Raw genomic sequence first — 18,074 nt, 5'->3', positions numbered from 1 at the left:
CGGGCCCTCGCGCTCCCATCCGCCCAGCCCACTCGGGCCACGGCCCCCGGCTCCCCGGGATGGCCCGCAACGAGGCGACCGCGGCTCAGCCCCGTGTCCTCGTCGGATAGTTCCGTTTCCGGGCTCGGCCCCGCCCCCGCCGGAAGCACTTGGAACGGAGGGCCGGGCCTGCACTCGCGACGTGGTGAGCGGGGCGTCTGCCGGCGCGCGGCGGTGACGCACAGAGGCGGCTGCCAATAGGGAACGGCGCTGGGCGGCGCGCCCGCCCCCTCTCGGCCCCGCCCCCGCCCGGCGTCGGGCCGTCGGACGCGCGGGAAGGGGCGGCCGCTGGGGTAGGATGGCGGCTGCGGCGGGCGCGGGCGCGGGCGCGGGAGGAGCGGGGGGTGCGGCGGGCGCGGCGGCCGGCGGCGGTGGGGCACGCGAGGGCGCCCGGGTGGCGGCGCTGTGCCTGCTGTGGTACGCGCTGAGCGCGGGCGGCAATGTGGTCAACAAGGTGATCCTGAGCGGCTTCCCGTTCCCCGTGACCGTGTCGCTGTGCCACATCCTGGCGCTGTGCGCGGGGCTCCCGCCGCTGCTGCGCGCCTGGCGCGTGCCCCCCGCGCCTCCCGTCTCGGGCCCCGGGCCCAGCCCGCACGGGTCGCCTGGCCCGCTGCTGCCGCCGCGCTTCTACCCGCGCTATGTGCTGCCGCTGGCCTTCGGCAAGTACTTCGCGTCCGTGTCGGCGCACGTCAGCATCTGGAAGGTGCCCGTGTCCTACGCGCACACCGGTGGGTGACGCGCTGCCCGGGGCTTCGTGCATGGGTGGGAGGCGCCGTGCGCCGGTGGGGGACCTGGAACTCCGGGACAGGAGGTCGGCAGAGGCCTGCCCAGGCTGCGGCAGGGGAGGCACACGCACAGGGTTCTCAGGGAGGAAGGGGGCTGAGAGGGGAGCCCAGCAGGGCTGGCCGCAGCTGTTGGGTGGGGAGGAAGCCCTGCGCAGAGAGAAGGGTCGAAGAGTTCTGAGCGGCTGTCACTCCGCCGTGGAGGTGGAACAGGTCCCCTGAGCGGGCCCTGGGACTTGGGCAGCGCCCTGAGCGACCTTCCCTCTCTTTGCAGTCAAGGCCACCATGCCCATCTGGGTGGTACTCCTGTCCCGGGTCATCATGAAGGAGAAGCAGAGTACCAAGGTAAACCCAGGCAGTTGGGGGCTCCAGGGTCTTCCCGGCTGCTGCCCAACTGGTGACGTGGTCCAGGCTCCTGGCCTGCAGGCTGCCTGGCTTCCTGTCAAACAGGGAAGTCAGTGTAGAGGCCTCTAGTGGCTCTTTTGCTGCTGACGTTCTGGAATTACCCTGCGGGCAGGCAGTGGTGGAGTGTGTGCTCTTTTGTGCTCTCTGCTCTGTGGTCTCAAGGATGCCGCCATCCCTCTAAGGTCCAACCTTCCCCCCCGTTTTGATTCCCTACCTGAGATTGCGGATAGGTGATGACTTGGTCATATCTTAACAAGTCACCCCATGCATGCCTCTCCAGTGGGACAAAGGATGGATCAGCACTCTGACAGGTTTTCACTTGTGAGAGAATGGTCAGGTAGAGGACTTCTGGGATGAGAAGTGAGATGCTAGTCAAAGGAGTTTGATTTTGGCAAAATGCAGCAAAATCTTAGAAATTAAAACAGCTAGGAATTGTGATTGTCTGGGAATGGCATTGAGAGCAGCACACAGAACTCAGGGATACAATAGGAAGATGCTTTGGGCACAGTCCAGGACCTGTTCATGATGCCAAACCAGGGTATTTCCTGGCTTGGAGTGAGAGAAGCCACGGCTTCAGCCAGAGACAGCCTCACCCTGTGTCTTTAAGTGGAAGTGGGTCTCCTGTTGTCCCAGCTGGAATCCATTTCATGCTGGACACAGCTCTTCTTTTCCAAGTGGTCAGTTTCTGGCATCCTGTATTCTATGTAACTCTGAGAGGCAGTGCCCTGGATCAGCTTATAGAAATTGGGCCACTTCTGGCTGATTTTTTTTTTACCAGCCTATATTCATCCCAGCAAGACCTGCAGTGTCAGGTCCGACTTGCCTCCTGGGGGTCAGAGTTGCCCGGGAGGTGTGTGGCCGCATCACCCGGTAACACAGCACGTTGATCACGTTTCCCTGTTGTATGGGGCATTGTAACCTGTTTGGGCAAGGAGCTGGAAACTTGACACACTGAGGAAAGATTAGGGATTGGCTCTTTTAGGCAGGCAGGCTAATGATAGTGATGTAATAACTTAGTAGGGACCCACCCTGTGAGGCAGGTAAGGCCAGTAATCAGCATTCCTGATCTCCAAGGGAAGAGTTGGGGCTTCAGAGGGGAGAGTCACAGGCCTGAGGGCTGCAGCCAGCAGTGGGGCAGTTGGAATTCAGGTCCCCCAGTCCACAGACCTTGCTCTGCCCTCCTGGGGGACAGCACTACCCCTTCCTAAAATCTCCGCCTTGCCTTAAGAGTGCTGTTCGTTGGAGAGGGATGACTCAGAAGAGCTGGACAATGGAGAATGGGTCCCAGTGGATCCTGGGAGTTCGGAGCCAGTTAGCCACCAGGCCCTGGCATGCTGACCTTCTGGAAGGCCTCCTGTCACTATGTTTGCTACGTGTTTATTCAGCTAGCAGCTATTGAGTGCCTACTGTGTGCCGGGCACCAGGATAGAGTAGTGAACAAGGACCTACCCTAAAGTTGTGCCTGGTCTAACTGGGCCCAGATGATGTAACTGGCAGGTGTACTGAGTGGAGAGCTCTGTACCGGGGAAGCCCAGGTGATGGCCATGGGAACACGCAGCACAGGAACCTTCCAGAGTGGAGGTGGGTCAGGGAACGTTCTCCTTGTAAATGGTGGGTGAGCTGAGATCTGAGGGGAAAAGAGGTAGCCAGTGGGAGAAGGCGTCAGTGTGGTGTCCCAGCCAGCACATTGGAAGAGTGTGAAATAAGGGGAAGCGGATCTCAGGATCAGGGGTTCAAACCCTGGGTGCGTTGCTGCAGCTGGATAGATCAGTTAGCTTAGGACCAGCTCTGGTCTGTGGCTCTGAGCAGGAACTCTTGATGGGGGCTGCCCACAGTAACACAAGCCCTGCCCAAGGTACTCTGATAACCATTTGTCCCCACCGCTCGGCATCCTGTCAGAAGATGCCATTTTTTGGAGGGGTAGGGGGTGTCCCTTCGGTGAGGGAGGAGAGAGCAGCTGAGGCTTTCCTCCAGGCACCTGCGGCGGGTGGCCCCCTCCAGTCTGGACTGTCAGCCTCTCCTGCCCTCCTCTTGCAGGTGTACTTGTCACTCATCCCCATCATCAGCGGCGTCCTGCTGGCCACCGTCACTGAGTTGTCTTTTGACATGTGGGGGCTCGTCAGCGCCCTGGCTGCCACGCTGTGCTTCTCTCTTCAGAACATATTCTCTAAAAAGGTATCCGGGCACCTCACAGACATGTATGGTGTTGGGGGCGGGGGGTGCAGGTAGCAAGCTGATGGCATTTGTGAAACTGGCCAAGCGGAGATTTCTTCAGTGTTGGAGCAAAAAAAAATCTTACATTCCCTTCTGCAGATTTTGTTTGTTGTTTTGCTTTTCAAATAGTTTATGTTTTTCTCTTAGAAAATTAACATATGCTGAACAAGAAAAAAATAGAGAAAAGCCCAATTTTTAAAAATCTAATAACTTATTGAGCACCTACTGTGTACCAGGCACTGTGGTGCTAAAGATAAAGAATCAAAAGAGACCAGCCTCCTGCCCAGGGGCTTCCACTTCCACTTTATTGAGTCAAATCACAGTCCAGTACCCTAAAGATAACTCCTCTTGACATTACATTTTTTCCTGTGCATTTCTTAGAGTTGCAATATTATAGATACATTAAAAAGTCTGGCTTTGCTTAGTTTGGAATTTTGGCATAACATTTATTTATTCCTTTCTTGAGGTGATAGCATTAATTTCAGCCAGTTATGAGTACTGAAAATATTGCACTCTGTAATAGTGGTATATTTATTACTAAATCAGTGTATATATTAATAGCACAGTCAACAAAGATGGCAAATATTAAAATATTTTCAAAATATTGTAATAAATTTTTGCTTTGCTCATTTGCTTTTATACCATAGCGTTTTCCCATATCATTAAAAGTTATTGCTCTTAACTCCTGACATAATCGCATACTTCCAGATACCACAGTTCATGCAGTTAAGTTCCCCTATTGGAAATACAGGTTATTTCCAAGTTTTCGTTGTAAGTATTGCGGAAATGGTCTTTGTGTATGTTTTCTGTTTCTCAGATTATTTGCTTATAATAGACTTACAGTTCTTGGGTCAGAAGGTATGAGATGTTTATGGCTGTTGATATAGTTTGCCTGGTTGTATTTCCAATTAATTTAAAATTAATTTTCAAATTAATCAATTTAAGGTTAAACCAGTGGGATTTCAGAGTGTCTGTTTCACTACAGCTTCAGCAGCATTGAGTGTTACTATTTTTTTTTTCTTTTTCTTTTCTCAGTCCTTTATATGTGGAACATAGTGCTTGTTTTGGGCATGTGCTGTGTATCTCATCGTAGATGGACTTGCAGGTTTGGTGCTCAAGGTTGGATGTCAGGGTTAATATACGGTCACTGTGTTGGGGGCCTGGGTAACTGGAGCCCTTCTTGCCATGTATAGTTTTACTCGGCCCTTAAAGATGCTTTCCCTCTTCAGGTATTGAGAGACTCGCGGATCCACCATCTCCGGCTGCTGAACATCCTTGGCTGCCATGCCGTCTTCTTTATGATCCCCACATGGGTTCTGGTGGACCTCTCCGCTTTCCTGGTCAGCAGCGACTTGGTGAGTTGGCCACCGCTGAGAGCGCGCTCTTTTCTTGACTGGTTCCAATTAGGAGCTTTGTCGAGAAGCTACAGCTCTGTGTTGACTTTGAGGCTTCTTTTTTTTTTTTTTGGTATCTGACAGCCAGCCCTTTCGACACTCGGCTCTGTGTTGTGACTCACATTGCACGCAGCTGAGGAAGTGGATTTCCTTTGCATTTCCTTCTCTAGAGTGCTTGATCCCAGCTGCTGATAGCTGCTGCAGTGGTTCCTGCTGCATCAAGGAAGAAAATAGGCCAGCATGGGTGACTCTCTCCTATCCTGACAGTCTGGTTCTGACCCCACTTCGACTTTTGTAAGCTGTGCTTGCTGCACAGTTCAATTCCTTTATTGCTGTCATCTCTGACCATATTTCTATTTACTCCAAATCTATCTATACACTGAGCACTTGAATGAGAATCCTCATGCCACCTATAGAGTCAGCCTCCAGAGAATGCTCTGGAAACTAAAGCTATGGTAAGGAGGAGGTAGGTGGGATTCTTGTAGAGAGTGAATGTTTAGTGAGGGCTTATTGGCTAGCTGGGTCCCTGGTCCAGCTAGATTCCCGACATTTCTTGTCTTTAATCCTTAGCAATGCCTGTAGAACTACCATATGTAATCTCCATTTTCCAGGTGAAAAAACAGTGGCTTGCTCTTCTAACTTTCCTTCCACATTGATCAGCTGTAACTTTTCTGTGAAGAACTTCCCATCATCAACCAAGACTAGTTTGTTGCCCTGAAGTACGGTACAAGAAAGGCAGTTTAATGCATAACTCTCCCTTTTACTTACCAATTTTCAGAGTAAAGAATTGGAGCTTACTTCAAATACTGACCAGTGAGTTGAGGTATTTTTCTTTTTGGGGGGGAGAGTTCTTTGATTTTCTCCAGTCTCATTGTGCACTTCCTGTGTTAGTTGCACAAATGATTCTTTCTCCTACTCAAGGTGCCCCGTCTTAGCTGAAGGAGCCCTTCCGGTCAGCTCCCTGCCCTCCCAGCACCACAGGTCAGTCTCCGGAAGCTCTCAGCCCAGCGGGATGCCTTCCCTTCATCTTATGTATTTTCTGTCCCAGACCTGCAGTCACAGATCCTTCAGGAACCTGTGTTGCTTTTAGTGGGGAACAGTGTTTAGAGACACAGTCTGGGGGCGATTGTGTGCTCATTGCTGTTGGGCTGTTGTTGCTGTTAGACCTTGGAAATGAAACGCTAGGAAGTACATACTTGGGGGCCGCGGGGTACAATTCACAGTGATTAGCTCCACTTCCAACTTAATATGCCAGGGTCTTTGCTGCTTTGATTTTTTATTTATGTCTCATTTCTTTTTTTGTTTGTTTTTGGGGTTTTTTGGTGGCTGACCAGTACAGGGATCCAAACCCTTGACCTCGGTGTTACCAGCACCATGCTCTCCCAAGTGAGCTCACCGGCCAGCCCTATCTGTCGTTTCTTGTATGCTTGGTTCCTGTCCACTTTTCTCATCTGTTTTTCCTACCCTAGTTATTCATCTCCATTATTCTCCTACACACTCAAGCGTATAATGGCTCCACAGGGAGAGGCCTGATGGTACGCCCACAACTAGAGTACTGAGAGAAGGTGAAGAGTTCTTTGCAGCTCCATTTTCCTTAGCACTTGTTCCATTAAAGAGGTGGAACTGGAGTACAGTGTTCTTTTTTTAAAAAAAGATGACCAGTAAGGGGATCTTAACCCTTGACTTGGTGTTGTCAGCACCATGCTCACCAGGTGAGCCAACCGGCCATCCCTATATAGGGATCTGAACCCGTGGCCTTGGTGCTATCAGCACCACACTCTCCCAAGTGAGCCACGGGCTGGCCCTGGAGTACAGTGTTCCAAGATCACTTGAAATAATTGTTGTCCAAGTGTGCCTGTGTCTCCAACTTGTTATGCGATTGGGTTCATTTACTTCCATTTATTTTTAAGTTTTAGCAATTGCTTGCCCCACAACTGAATATGTAAAGCCTTTATAGTTTCAAAACCAAACTACACAATAAGGTTTATTCAAAGAAGTCTGGCCTCCATCCCTTTCCCCTCCCCTCCCCTTCCCATAGGTGACCATTTGTATGCTCCTGGTTTATCCTTTCATTGATTTTTTTTTTTTTTTTTGCAAAAAGTTTGTGGAAGAATAGAATTTTAAAATAACACAAATCTTTCCACAAACTTTTTGAAGTACCCTTGTATAAGTAAATTTGCATATACATATCCTCCCTCCTTCTTACACAAAAAGTGACTTTTTAGATTTAGGAGGGTACTTTAAAAAGTTTGTGGAAAAATAGAAGTAAAAGATAATATGAATCTTTCCATGAACTTTTTAAAGTACCCTCTACTATCCTGCACTTTGCTCTTTTCACTTAATATGTCCTGTGGTTCACTCCATATTGATGGATAAGGTCTTTCTTGCTTCTTTTATTATCTGTGACATATTGTCAGTAGGTATGGGGTCAGTTCTCATCCTGTTCTGTCACAACTCATTGATGTGTGCACGTATACACACACAGACGTGAATATATAGGCTTTTGCTACGGTCTCTTGTCTTTGCTTTTTCTTGTATTTAGGACGTTTTTGTCACTTTTTTCTGGTGATCATCTTTTGTAATACCTTAATAATCTCTCTTTTTCAGTTGAGGTGCTATATATACATCATATATATATTTTAACATGAGGGGGTCCTTGTACATTTTAATAACAGCCCTAGGAACACAGTGTTCAACAGTTGCAGCCTGAAGGTGGGGTTCCCACATATCTGGGCTCCTCCTCTTTGTCACGTGTCTCCCGTGTAGACAGACACAGATGCCAGGTTAGTTGGCCCTGTGCTCTATCATGGGAGAGGGGAGGAGAAGATGGGAGAACATCAGCTGCTGTCTGCTGCTCACCACTTTACCAAGAATCAAAGGCTGCAGCAGGAAGATTCTGGAGACGCCTAGCCCAGCTGCCAGATGGCTCATGAAAGCCAGTCAGCGATTGCCAGACCACGCAGCAGGCGGCCTGGCTTTAAACTTGGACAGAATTTATGAAACAGCTACTTGAGAATTGAAAAGTAAATGGTGGCAGGCAGGGTGCCTGAGCCAGCAGTGAGCATGCCGTTCTTTTCCCTCCTGTATCTCCAGCCTGGACTCAAGGCAGCTCAAAACGTGGAGGTGGGCACCGAGGGAGAACAGAGAAGCCCTCTACTTGTAGCTTGGAGATCAGGAAAAGGGATTCCTAACCCTCAGAGAGAGTGGGGGAAATTCCCGATGGGCTTCTGTCTTCTTTCTTCCTTCGCACTGTTAGGCCCCAGGCCTCAGGCAGTCCTGTGGTGGTGCTTCAGCTCTCCTCCTGGCAGGGCCACTAAACACTGTCATCCTGGGGGGAGCCAGCTGTGTCCTCCTGTGGCCAAGGCCTATGTAGCCTGAGAATCGGCCTCCAGAAAGCAGGTGCCACTGAGCAACTGTGACCTTGCTGCCTGGACCCAGCCACGTGGGGTGTCGAGGCTGCTCTGTCCTCAGACTACAGACAGGGACACAGGACTGTCCCAGGACTCCTGTCTAGGTCACAGACATTGAGGAGACGAGCAGCCTGGGGCCATCTGTAGGTACCAAGGGGCAACTGAGGAGGTCATGGAGGCACAGGATCCAGACTGCGGGCCTTCTGGCATCCAGCCCTGAATGCACATTTAGCCGCTGGGCTGGAATCAGGGTGGTGCCCGCCCAGTTCTCACCTGTCGGCCTGTCGTGGAAACAGCCCAGGCTCTTTGGGGGTTTCTGTGGTCCAGATGTCTGCTGATTATGGTGTTTTGACTTCCGGAGCCCCTCAATCAGGGAGGCCTCGTTCTGTGGCGAGGGTCTGATGGTAACTAAAGTGTTAATGATAATGTCACCTTTTTCTTGTGTTTGATTGGCTTGGGATTGTTTTCGAGCACTTTCTTTCTTTTTCCTGGGGGTGGGGTGGGGAGGGTGGCTGGCCAGTACAGGAACTGGAACCCTTGATCTTGGTGTTACAAGGCTGTGCTCTAACCATCTGAGGTAACCACCTAGCACCCTTGAGCACTTTCAAACCCATGATTTTGTTTGATGCTCACAGCAACAGTGTCATGTGGGGTGAGCAGACATCAATCCCTCCCATCCCCCATCCCGTAGCATAGATGAAGAGACTGAGACCAGAGAGGTCAAGCAGCTTGCCTAGTGGCTCACAGCAATGGGGGGCAGACCTGGGGCTCTCATGTTAATGGGTTCTTCACACACTCAAGGGCCACCTTTCCAGGACCTCCTGTTCCATGGGCTGTATCATGTCCTGTTGCTTTGTGTTGCTTCGCCCCCCCCACGGATTTGTCACCCCACTATCCCTGGGTGACGGAGATGCAAAGGATTACTCAAAGCTCATCTCTTCCAAGCAGTGAGAAGCCCCGAAGTGGTTAACTTTCCCGGGACCCTCCAGCAAGAGGTATCCCTTCCTTGGGAAAATTAACGCCAAATTGGGGTTCTCTTCCTGCATTTATTTTCCAGACCAGGAAGTTACAGGAAGAGAACAAAGGTGGGGTTATAGTTTAACGGTATAGGCTGGTAACTTTCAGTGAAACAAGCCAGATGACATTCCAGTAGACAATTAAGCGGTCTTATCAACACAAGCTTGATCTTAGCAAACATTCCTTCTTATAGCAATTTCTCAGTATCTTTACATAACAATCAGTAACTAGTCTATCTTTGAGCCAGCAACCTGCTGTGCCACAATTCTTATCTTGCAACAGAGACTTCTTATAGTCTGAGGAAAATTTCCTGTCCTTGCAAGGTCAATATTTGAAACTGCAAGGCTTTGGAAAACCAGACCCTGTGAAGTACATGTGCTTTATTAGTATATTCCACATCTCCCCTGTTTTATTTATTTAAAAGGAAAGCAAAACCATAGATCAGATTAGCACAGTTAAGACAAAAAAGCATTTTGTTAAAGCAAAGTTAGTATCAATTAGCATGGCAAGTCCTTTTAATTTCCTTCAGGTGAGGACTGATGATGTCATCCTCTCAGGGCGGCTGCAGCAGCATCAAACCAGGTGCTGTGAATTGGGTGTAATTAGCAACTGTTGAAGGGATTCTGCTCTGCATAATAGTTGATTCTTAGTCCAGAGAGTTTGTTAATGTTAAAACTGTCCAGGACATTACTGCTTTCAGAGTGTCTAGTCTTTTGTCAAATTTTTGATCAATTACAAGTCTTTTGCTTAAGAATAGGATGTCTCATTCAAATTACAAACACCCTCTTTAAGGCCAGGAAAATTTAGAGAACTGCTTTTGTAGAGAAGACGTTATTTCCCCCTTTATGATCAAGGCATTCCTCATAAAAGCATTGATGACCAATATCTAGATTGAAAAGGTCTTACTTTCATTGCATAAATCTCTCAGTGTTGGGAAAGCTCTTTCTCAGGTGATGATAGAAAGAAGCATCTCAGCTCACTTTCTTTCAGTGATCTGTCCCAGTTGCTGGGAAGACTTTTCCCAGGTGAAGATCTGTCTGTCCCATGTTGGGGGGAAAGATGAACAGCAGGATGAAGCAGCAGTTTGGGCCAAATTTACGGCAAACATAAAGAGAGGTCAGAGCTTGGTAATGAGACATGCTATCTTGTATCCAAAGTTTTAAATTATATCCTGTTATAAAGAGAGAGTTAATTTTCATTGAACTTATAAAAATAGCCACATTGCCATAATAATCATAAGTATACTTAAAGTTATTAAATTTGGGGGGGAATCAAATAGGGAGAAAACAAATGCTTTTATCTCTGTTTTAAATGACATATTACCAAACTGTTGTTACTTATAGATAGCTGAAGAGAGAGGGAGAGTTTTCTTACATTTGGAAAAACATCAGGAGAACCGTATAAGGAAATTGTAAAAACCCATAATTCCTTTTTATTAGTCTACCAACTAACTTTTGTTGTTTTGACCTTTGTGAACAATTTCACAAACCCATCAGTTTCTTCATTAGAATTTTGGAACTTCAGTTTAAAGCTATGAACTCAAGTTTGTCGGAACCTGTACCTATCAGAGTTTTTTCATGAAATATTTGAAGACATAACATTTAAAAATTATAATTAAACCAAGATTATGACCGGTAGCATTTTATATCAAGACACAAATATTTAAGAACCTTACAAGATTTTTTTTTTTTTTTAAATTTTATTTTGTCGATATACATTGTGGTAGAAACTTACAAGATTTTGGAACACATATCCATAACACCTTCAGTACTGACAATGCTTTCCCATATAGTCTAATTTAAATAAGCCAATTAGTTTTGATACATCTTTTATATATCCTTTGAGAAACTCCAGGGCCATTGGAATTCCTCAAAGTTATTTTAAACTTTCAGAATTTAGTGTTAGAAAGCTGTGTTAAATAACGAAAACATTTAAAACATTTAGTTGAATAAGATCACAAATTATTACAAAAAATTAAACCAAAGTGACAGAGGGCTTCAAAGGCAGAGAGCACAAGAACTTATAATGATAAAACATGAAGTAAGCTCCCTAGACCAGTTATCTAAAAGACAAAGAAAACCATTTACAATTTTGTATTAAGAGCAGTCAGGTTTTTTAGAAAATCTGGTTGTTCCACCGCAGGAGAGCAAATTCTAAGCCTGTATTAGAATACTTTTGACATTAATTTTTAGAAAAACTCACATAATTTGTTTTTAAATCCAGTTAATTTTTTTTACTGTAAAACCCTTTTAACAAACTTATCTACCTAAACCATTATCAAGACTTACTCAGACGTTCTGTTTTTGTCCTATACTTCCTACTTTCTAAATAGCCAGTCATTTTACTCTAGGACAAAAATACACTGTACCAGATGCTTTCTTACATAAAAATTATTTTTCTTTCTTTCTAGCCCCTCCAACCATAACCATATCCCCACATCCATAGCCTTCTTTAAATTACCTCCTTTTTACATACTTGTTTCTTTATTATCAATGTTAAATTGGCCTAATTTGTCTAAAAATTATATATAAAAAGGTTTTTTGGTTTTTTTGTATTTAGTTTTTTTGGTTTTGGCGCAGTTTACAACTTAAAAGCTTCTAACAAAGACAAATGTAGTCCTGTTTGATTAGTAAACCCAGGCAACAATGTGTGTCGATAAGAACATTTTTATACATTCAGGTTAGTAAATAGGCATCCATTTATCAGAGCAAATTATACAAAGCCCAGTTGAGTTTTAGCTATATTTACCAAATACATATTTATGGTTTCCCAGCCAAAAACTTGGTGTATTAGATCTATACTCTTATCAGTTAATGCTAACTAAGGCCTATGCAATATTTGGCATAGGTTTCTTTTCACTAGCCATTTCAGGTCCCAGGTTTCCACATGGCATTTGGAGCCATGTGGAATCCAGAGAGGCAGAGGGCAGTATTCACTATCTATGTCTAAAAGATATTGTTTCTCCCAGCATGGCCAGGAGGCAGAGCTGAGATAATGAGGAGACATGTTGACCTAGAAACAAATTTAGGTAAAAGGTTTGAATCAAATTTTGAAAATATATTTATCAAAACTTTAGAAGATTTAAGTCACGTGAACTTGAAAAGTATACTTATTTATTTAATGAGCGTGCATTAATTATAAGCCAATTTGGTAACTTGCACATAAAACAATTACACAGACATGAACATACAGACATAATATACATCTTACACAAGCATATATGCAGACATAAACAACAAGAACAAACAAGGATCTTATAGGTTTTGTTTAAAATGCAATAGAAAAGCTCACTAGTAAAAAGGACAGTCAGGTTTAGATTGTGTTGTTTCCAAAAGGCTTATTGGTGAGGCTTCACCTTGCCTTAGAGAAAGCAAGATAACAAATTTACATTGTAAAGCAAAGTATGCAAACCTTTTCAGGAAGATGCAAAGATTTTCTTCCTTTAAGAAGATAGCATAGAATTCTACCATAGAATTTTGTTAAGAAATCCATAGATGAAACCAGAAGAGAATTTAGAAATCTGTTTAGGATGCCAGGAAATTTGAGACCATCTAGTTAAACAGGTAGATTTTAGTTTAGCTTTTGTTTCTCAGATGACTTACTGAGCTCAAGAGCTGAGCCACCAAGCAGAGATGAAACCATTTGACTCTTGAGGTTTTTAGGAGAAGAGCAGTAGACCCAAAAGGGGTCTGGTTGGCGCCATGAATGCTTTTATTCATAAAACTCCAGAGTCTTCAGAGAAAAAGAGTAGCACATGCAGTTAAGAGAGGAGAGAAGCATTATGCAGATAAGAAAGAAAAACATGCTCAAATGATACCCACACTGTAAAGAAATATTAACTTCTTATACTTTAGATTGTCCAATTTAAAGTTTTCTCAGTCACTGGCAAAGATTAAGTTTTATCCTTTTTTGGTGACGTAAACATGTCTAGTTTTTTGTTAAGGTCTTGGATAGGTCTCAGAGCGACTTGACATAGATTCCTAGTTGTTAGGTAGGAAGCCTTAACGAGACCCATTGCATAATTAACCAGTGACGAATTTGTTCCCAAATTTTTATGTTAAGGCTCCCTTCCTTGCGGTATCAAGGACATGGTTTTGTTTAGTATCCACTAACGGTTTTACAAGCTGCCACTCAGTTACTTACAGCCTGCTGCTTTACGGAGACATTGGAGTTGCAATGTATGTTCAGTCTCCCCTTTTGTTAACGAATTATCCATATTATAAAAATAAAGAAAACGAAAAAATATCTTTGGGGTTGAAAAGACCTAACTTTGACCTGCCGCAGGCATGCAGTCACTAATCGAAAGCCACCTGTGCTTCCCTTACCAAAATGCATCTCCCTTATTAGGGACTCCCTTGCCAGGATGAATCAGACGTCCTCTTCCTCTCTAATGCTTGGCAGGTCAGTCTCTGATCCGTGGAGAATGTCCTCACACAGGGCACCATTTTGTTGCTTTGTATTGCTTCGCCCCCCCACGGATTTGTCACCCCACTTCCCCTGGGTGACGGAGATGCAAAGGATTACTCAAAGCCCATCTCTTCCAAGCAGTGAGAAGCCCCGAAGTGGTTAACTTTCTCCAGCAAGAGGCATCCCTTCCTTGGGAAAATGAACACCAAATTGGGGTTCTCTTCCTGCATTTATTTTCCAGACCAGGAAGTTACAGGAAGAGAACAAAGGTGGGGTTATAGTTTAACGGTATAGGCTGGTAACTTTCAGTGAAACAAGCCAGATGAAATTCCAGTAGACAATTAAGTGGTCTTATCAACACAAGTTTGATCTTAGCAAACATTCCTTCTTATAGCAATTTCTCAGTATCTTTACATAACAATCAGTAACTAGTCTGTCTTTGAGCCAGCAGCCTGCTGTGCCACAATTCTTATCTTGCAACAGAGACTTACAGCCTGAGGAAAATTTCCTGTCCTTGCAAGGTCAATATTTGAAACTGCAAGGCTTTGGAAAACCAGGCCCTGTGAAGTACATATGCTTTATAGTATATTCCACAATGTCCAACAAGCAGACTGTTGCTGTGCCAACCCCAGGGCTCCTGGCTTCACCTTTCCAAGCCTCTGCTTCCTCAGCAAGAAATGTTGGGTGACTGTGGTGTTATGCAGTGTCATGAGGGTCAGAGGTCAAGCTTATGAAGCACCTAATGTCACACGCCGACACTCTGGCTTGCTGCCTACTGACAGTGGGTCCCCAGAGGAGCCCCTGTGTCTCCTCCCCTGCCATCCACTGAAGTACCGTCCTTGCTTCCCCATCTATGCAGACCTACATCTCCCAGTGGCCCTGGACACTCCTGCTCCTGGCTGTCAGTGGCTTCTGTAACTTCGCCCAGAACGTCATCGCTTTCAGCATCCTCAACCTCATCAGCCCCCTAAGCTACTCAGTCGCCAATGCCACCAAGAGGATCATGGTCATTACGGTGTCCCTGATCATGCTGCGCAACCCGGTCACTAGCACCAATGTCCTGGGCATGATGACAGCCATCCTGGGTGTCTTCCTATACAACAAGGTAAACCTTGGTGGTGGGGAGGGGCATCCCCTTAACCCCTGAGGAAGGGCCTCATGGGAGCTGGAGGTGGGGGCTCCAGTTCCCAGCATTGCCACTGGCCGATTTGTGACCTCATTTTGCCCTGGTCTGCCTTTTCCTGCATAGATGATCCAGGTCCTTGCAGCCCTCCAGGTGTGGCTATTGGATCTGCTGAGGCTTGGCTGGAGATTTCTCTCCCTCCTCTTGAAGGATCTGTTTATCTTTTTTTATTTTTCTGAGGGCTGGCTGGTGTGGGAATCTGAACCCTTGACCTTGGCTTTGGTGTTTTAACACTGTGCTCTAGCCAACTGAGCAAAACATCCAGCCCCAGTGTTAAGTACACGTGTGACTAAAGGAGAGGCTTGCCTTCTGAACCAGCTGCTCTCTGTGGGCTGGTCACGCTCACTGGCCATGCCCAAACCCTGCTTAGGTCAGCCTGAAGGCTGATGGGCCTGAACTGTGAGCTCCCCTTTGTGTCCCAGGCATGTCCTGGTGGCTGGGCTGGACTGTTTCATGACTCTCTTTCCCTTGCAGACCAAGTATGATGCAAACCAGCAAGCCAGGAAGCACCTCCTCCCTGTCTCGACGGCAGACCTGAGCAGCAAGGAGCATTACCGGAGCCCACTGGAGAAACCCCACAACGGTGTCCTCTTCCCCCAGCACGGGGACTATCAGTATGGCCGCAACAACATCTTAACAGATCACTTCCAGTATAGCCGGCAGAGCTATCCAAACTCATACAGTTTGAACCGTTATGATGTGTAGGTTCTACAGGACAGGGCGGACGTTCTGCAACTCCTCCCACCCCCAGCAGAATCAGAAACTTCTGATAACTGGTGAATGTAAAACCCAGCTAAGGGGATGGTGCATTACCTACCATCCGGAGACCCTGCGGCTCCCAGCTCCCCATGGGCAGCAGGAGGATATGCCTGAGGTGTAGACAGCCATGGATTCTGGGCAGAGGCAAATCTAAATGGAGACCTGTTTTTGCACTCTCTCGTCCTGGAGTCTGTCATCTGAGGGCTGCGTCCCCATGGAGATCTTGGCCAAGTTTTACTTTTCTGTGTGGAATTATTCTCTGTGTATTTTAGAGCTCCTGTTCTGTTTTCCGGATCACATTTGGGACCCTCTCTGGTAAAGTCGGGTTGCTGTGGATACAGGCCCCAGAGCTGGCAACAGGTGGTTTCCTTGCCCTGGGGAGGGCAGTGTCAAGGAGAGGATCATAGGGTGGTGCTGGAGAATGACGGACTAGCTGCTTTAATTCACTCCTCAGATATGTGGGACCGACGAAGAACCAGTGAGAGTTAGTTAAAACAGCTCCTGCAACAAAGGTGGATGCCGTTCTCCAGTCATCCCTGTGGCCATTGTCCTCAGTGCAAAGCTATTGCAAGGAGTGTTCAATTCCTGGAGCCTGATTTTTTGACCTGCAAGTTGGAGTTGGCATCCACCCAGAGCCAGAGGGAAGGGAAACTGCCGTCCCCTCTGCCCTTTCTTTCTTGTTCCAGAGCTGGGCGCTTCTCTTGGGGTAGAAAGAAGGATCTTGAGGAAATCATATTCAGTGTTTCAAGCTGTACTTCTGTAGTGCTTGTCTTTTCAGACGAGTCTTCACCACTTCCATGATGACTTGGTGGTATGTTTGATGACTTTGGTGGGGAGATCTTGATTTTATGAGGATCTTACACTTTTGTGTGTGTTTTTATGTCTTGGTCTCTCATGAAAGGACGCATGAGGACTGGCTTATGGATTGGAAACCATTTTGTTTCTAAATGTTTAAAGACAAGAAATGTTCTTGCAGGCAATACCTGTCTGACACATTTTGGTATGTAGTAGGAAGCCATGAAGTGTTTTGAAGCTCCCCTCTTGATGACCACAATCACTGAAAATGGATTGTCTCAAGATCAAGGGTTTGATTTCCCCTACTGACCACCTGCCACAAGAAAAAAGAATATTCTCTCAATATTTTGTGTAATAGATAAGACCACAGTGTTTTGATTCTGTGACCTGTTTTTTGTATTTATGTTAGGATCTGAATCATGTCCTGGTTAAAGGGAGAAGGGGTGACCACCAAGCTAGGATTTGGTTTGCCAAATCAGATCCTTTGGTGAATATGTTTGGTTCTTGGCAGAATCACATCAGGAAAATCATAGAATCCCAGAAGGTAAGCCTGTGTGTTGAGATCCAGATTGTGATCTTTTCTGCCATCATGAAAGGACAGTGCCCTCATGGAGGGGACCACTGGCTTGGCTTGTGGGGGTCTCTGGTGATGGCTGCTTTCTTTCTTCAGCACTGTCCTCAGCCTCTCACTGGTACTTGGAGTGAGCGGCAGATGGGAAGCAATTCACCCTTTATCTCCTAGTGAGACGTCTCCCCATTCAGAGGCAGTAACGGAGCTTATGCGTGACTCCTGGTTTTCTTGCTTTTGAAAATTGGAATTTTGCGTTTAAGAGATTAAACTGTCAGCTTACGAGCAGGCCACTCTGCTTGCCTGAGAGTTCACACACCAGAGTTCTCAGGAAAGTCCCTGTTGGTTCGTTTGTTTGCTTGCTTTCTAAATACTTAGGTCTCAAGTTTTGAGATAACTGCTGTATAAAGTGGGAAAAGGCAATCCTGGAGGGTGTTATCTGTGATCAGAACTTGCTGGGTGCCTTCACCAGAGGCACTAGAGTCTTCAGTAGAATTTTTCTCACTGGTGAGTAATGAGTGAGGGTAATTTTGCACTGCAGATATTGTCTATGTGATTATAGTAACTGATTCCTTGAACATATAATTGAACTCCAAAATGAATGATGTCTCTATTCAGGTTTAATGAAAATTTCTTTTTTTTGGAGGCTGGGTGGTAGAGGGAGCCAAACCCTTGGGCTTGGCATCAGAAGGCTGCTCTTTAGCCAGTTGAGCCAACCGGCCAGCCCTAATGAACATTTCTGATGTTGCTGAAATTTGTACATATTAATTTGTTTTCCTTTTCCAATGCAAAATCTGCTGGTGAGGGGAAATGACTGTCTGGTTTTATTATGGTTTATAATTAATAAATGGGATATTTAATTCTGTACATAAATTTACAGCAAGTACATACACAGGAATGAATGAGACAATCATATTAGACCAACTCATCAGATCAAAAGACAAAGACGTGTTTTGGAGACTTGACAGTTTAGAGGTGACACTGGTCTCTGGAAGGTGGGTTTTCCCAGCCACATGGTGCCCTGGCTGTGGCCCCCTCCTGTATCTGAAGCTCTGTCCCCCTCACCCTCTTCACTGCTAGGGTTTGTGGTAGAGGATTTAG

The 18,074-nt window shown here is 46.2% G+C and overlaps 1 protein-coding gene across 1 annotated transcript; it reads left to right on the top strand.

Annotated features, from left to right (window-relative positions):
• The first annotated feature begins 337 nt into the window (after positions 1 to 337).
• SLC35E1 (solute carrier family 35 member E1) lies at positions 338 to 16,783 on the top strand. Its single transcript, XM_063112271.1, has 6 exons — positions 338 to 767; positions 1,096 to 1,166; positions 3,264 to 3,401; positions 4,670 to 4,795; positions 14,528 to 14,773; positions 15,326 to 16,783. Exons 1-6 carry the CDS (start codon positions 338 to 340, stop codon positions 15,554 to 15,556), a joined length of 1,242 nt encoding a protein of 413 aa, XP_062968341.1. The 3' UTR covers positions 15,557 to 16,783.
• The last annotated feature ends 1,291 nt before the right edge of the window (positions 16,784 to 18,074 follow it).

Source organism: Cynocephalus volans, chromosome 10 (genome assembly GCF_027409185.1).
Source record: "Cynocephalus volans isolate mCynVol1 chromosome 10, mCynVol1.pri, whole genome shotgun sequence".
NCBI classification, from domain to species: domain Eukaryota; kingdom Metazoa; phylum Chordata; class Mammalia; order Dermoptera; family Cynocephalidae; genus Cynocephalus; species Cynocephalus volans.
The sequence above is the reverse complement of the archived record's forward strand: the minus strand, read 5'-3'. Positions and strand labels throughout refer to the sequence as shown.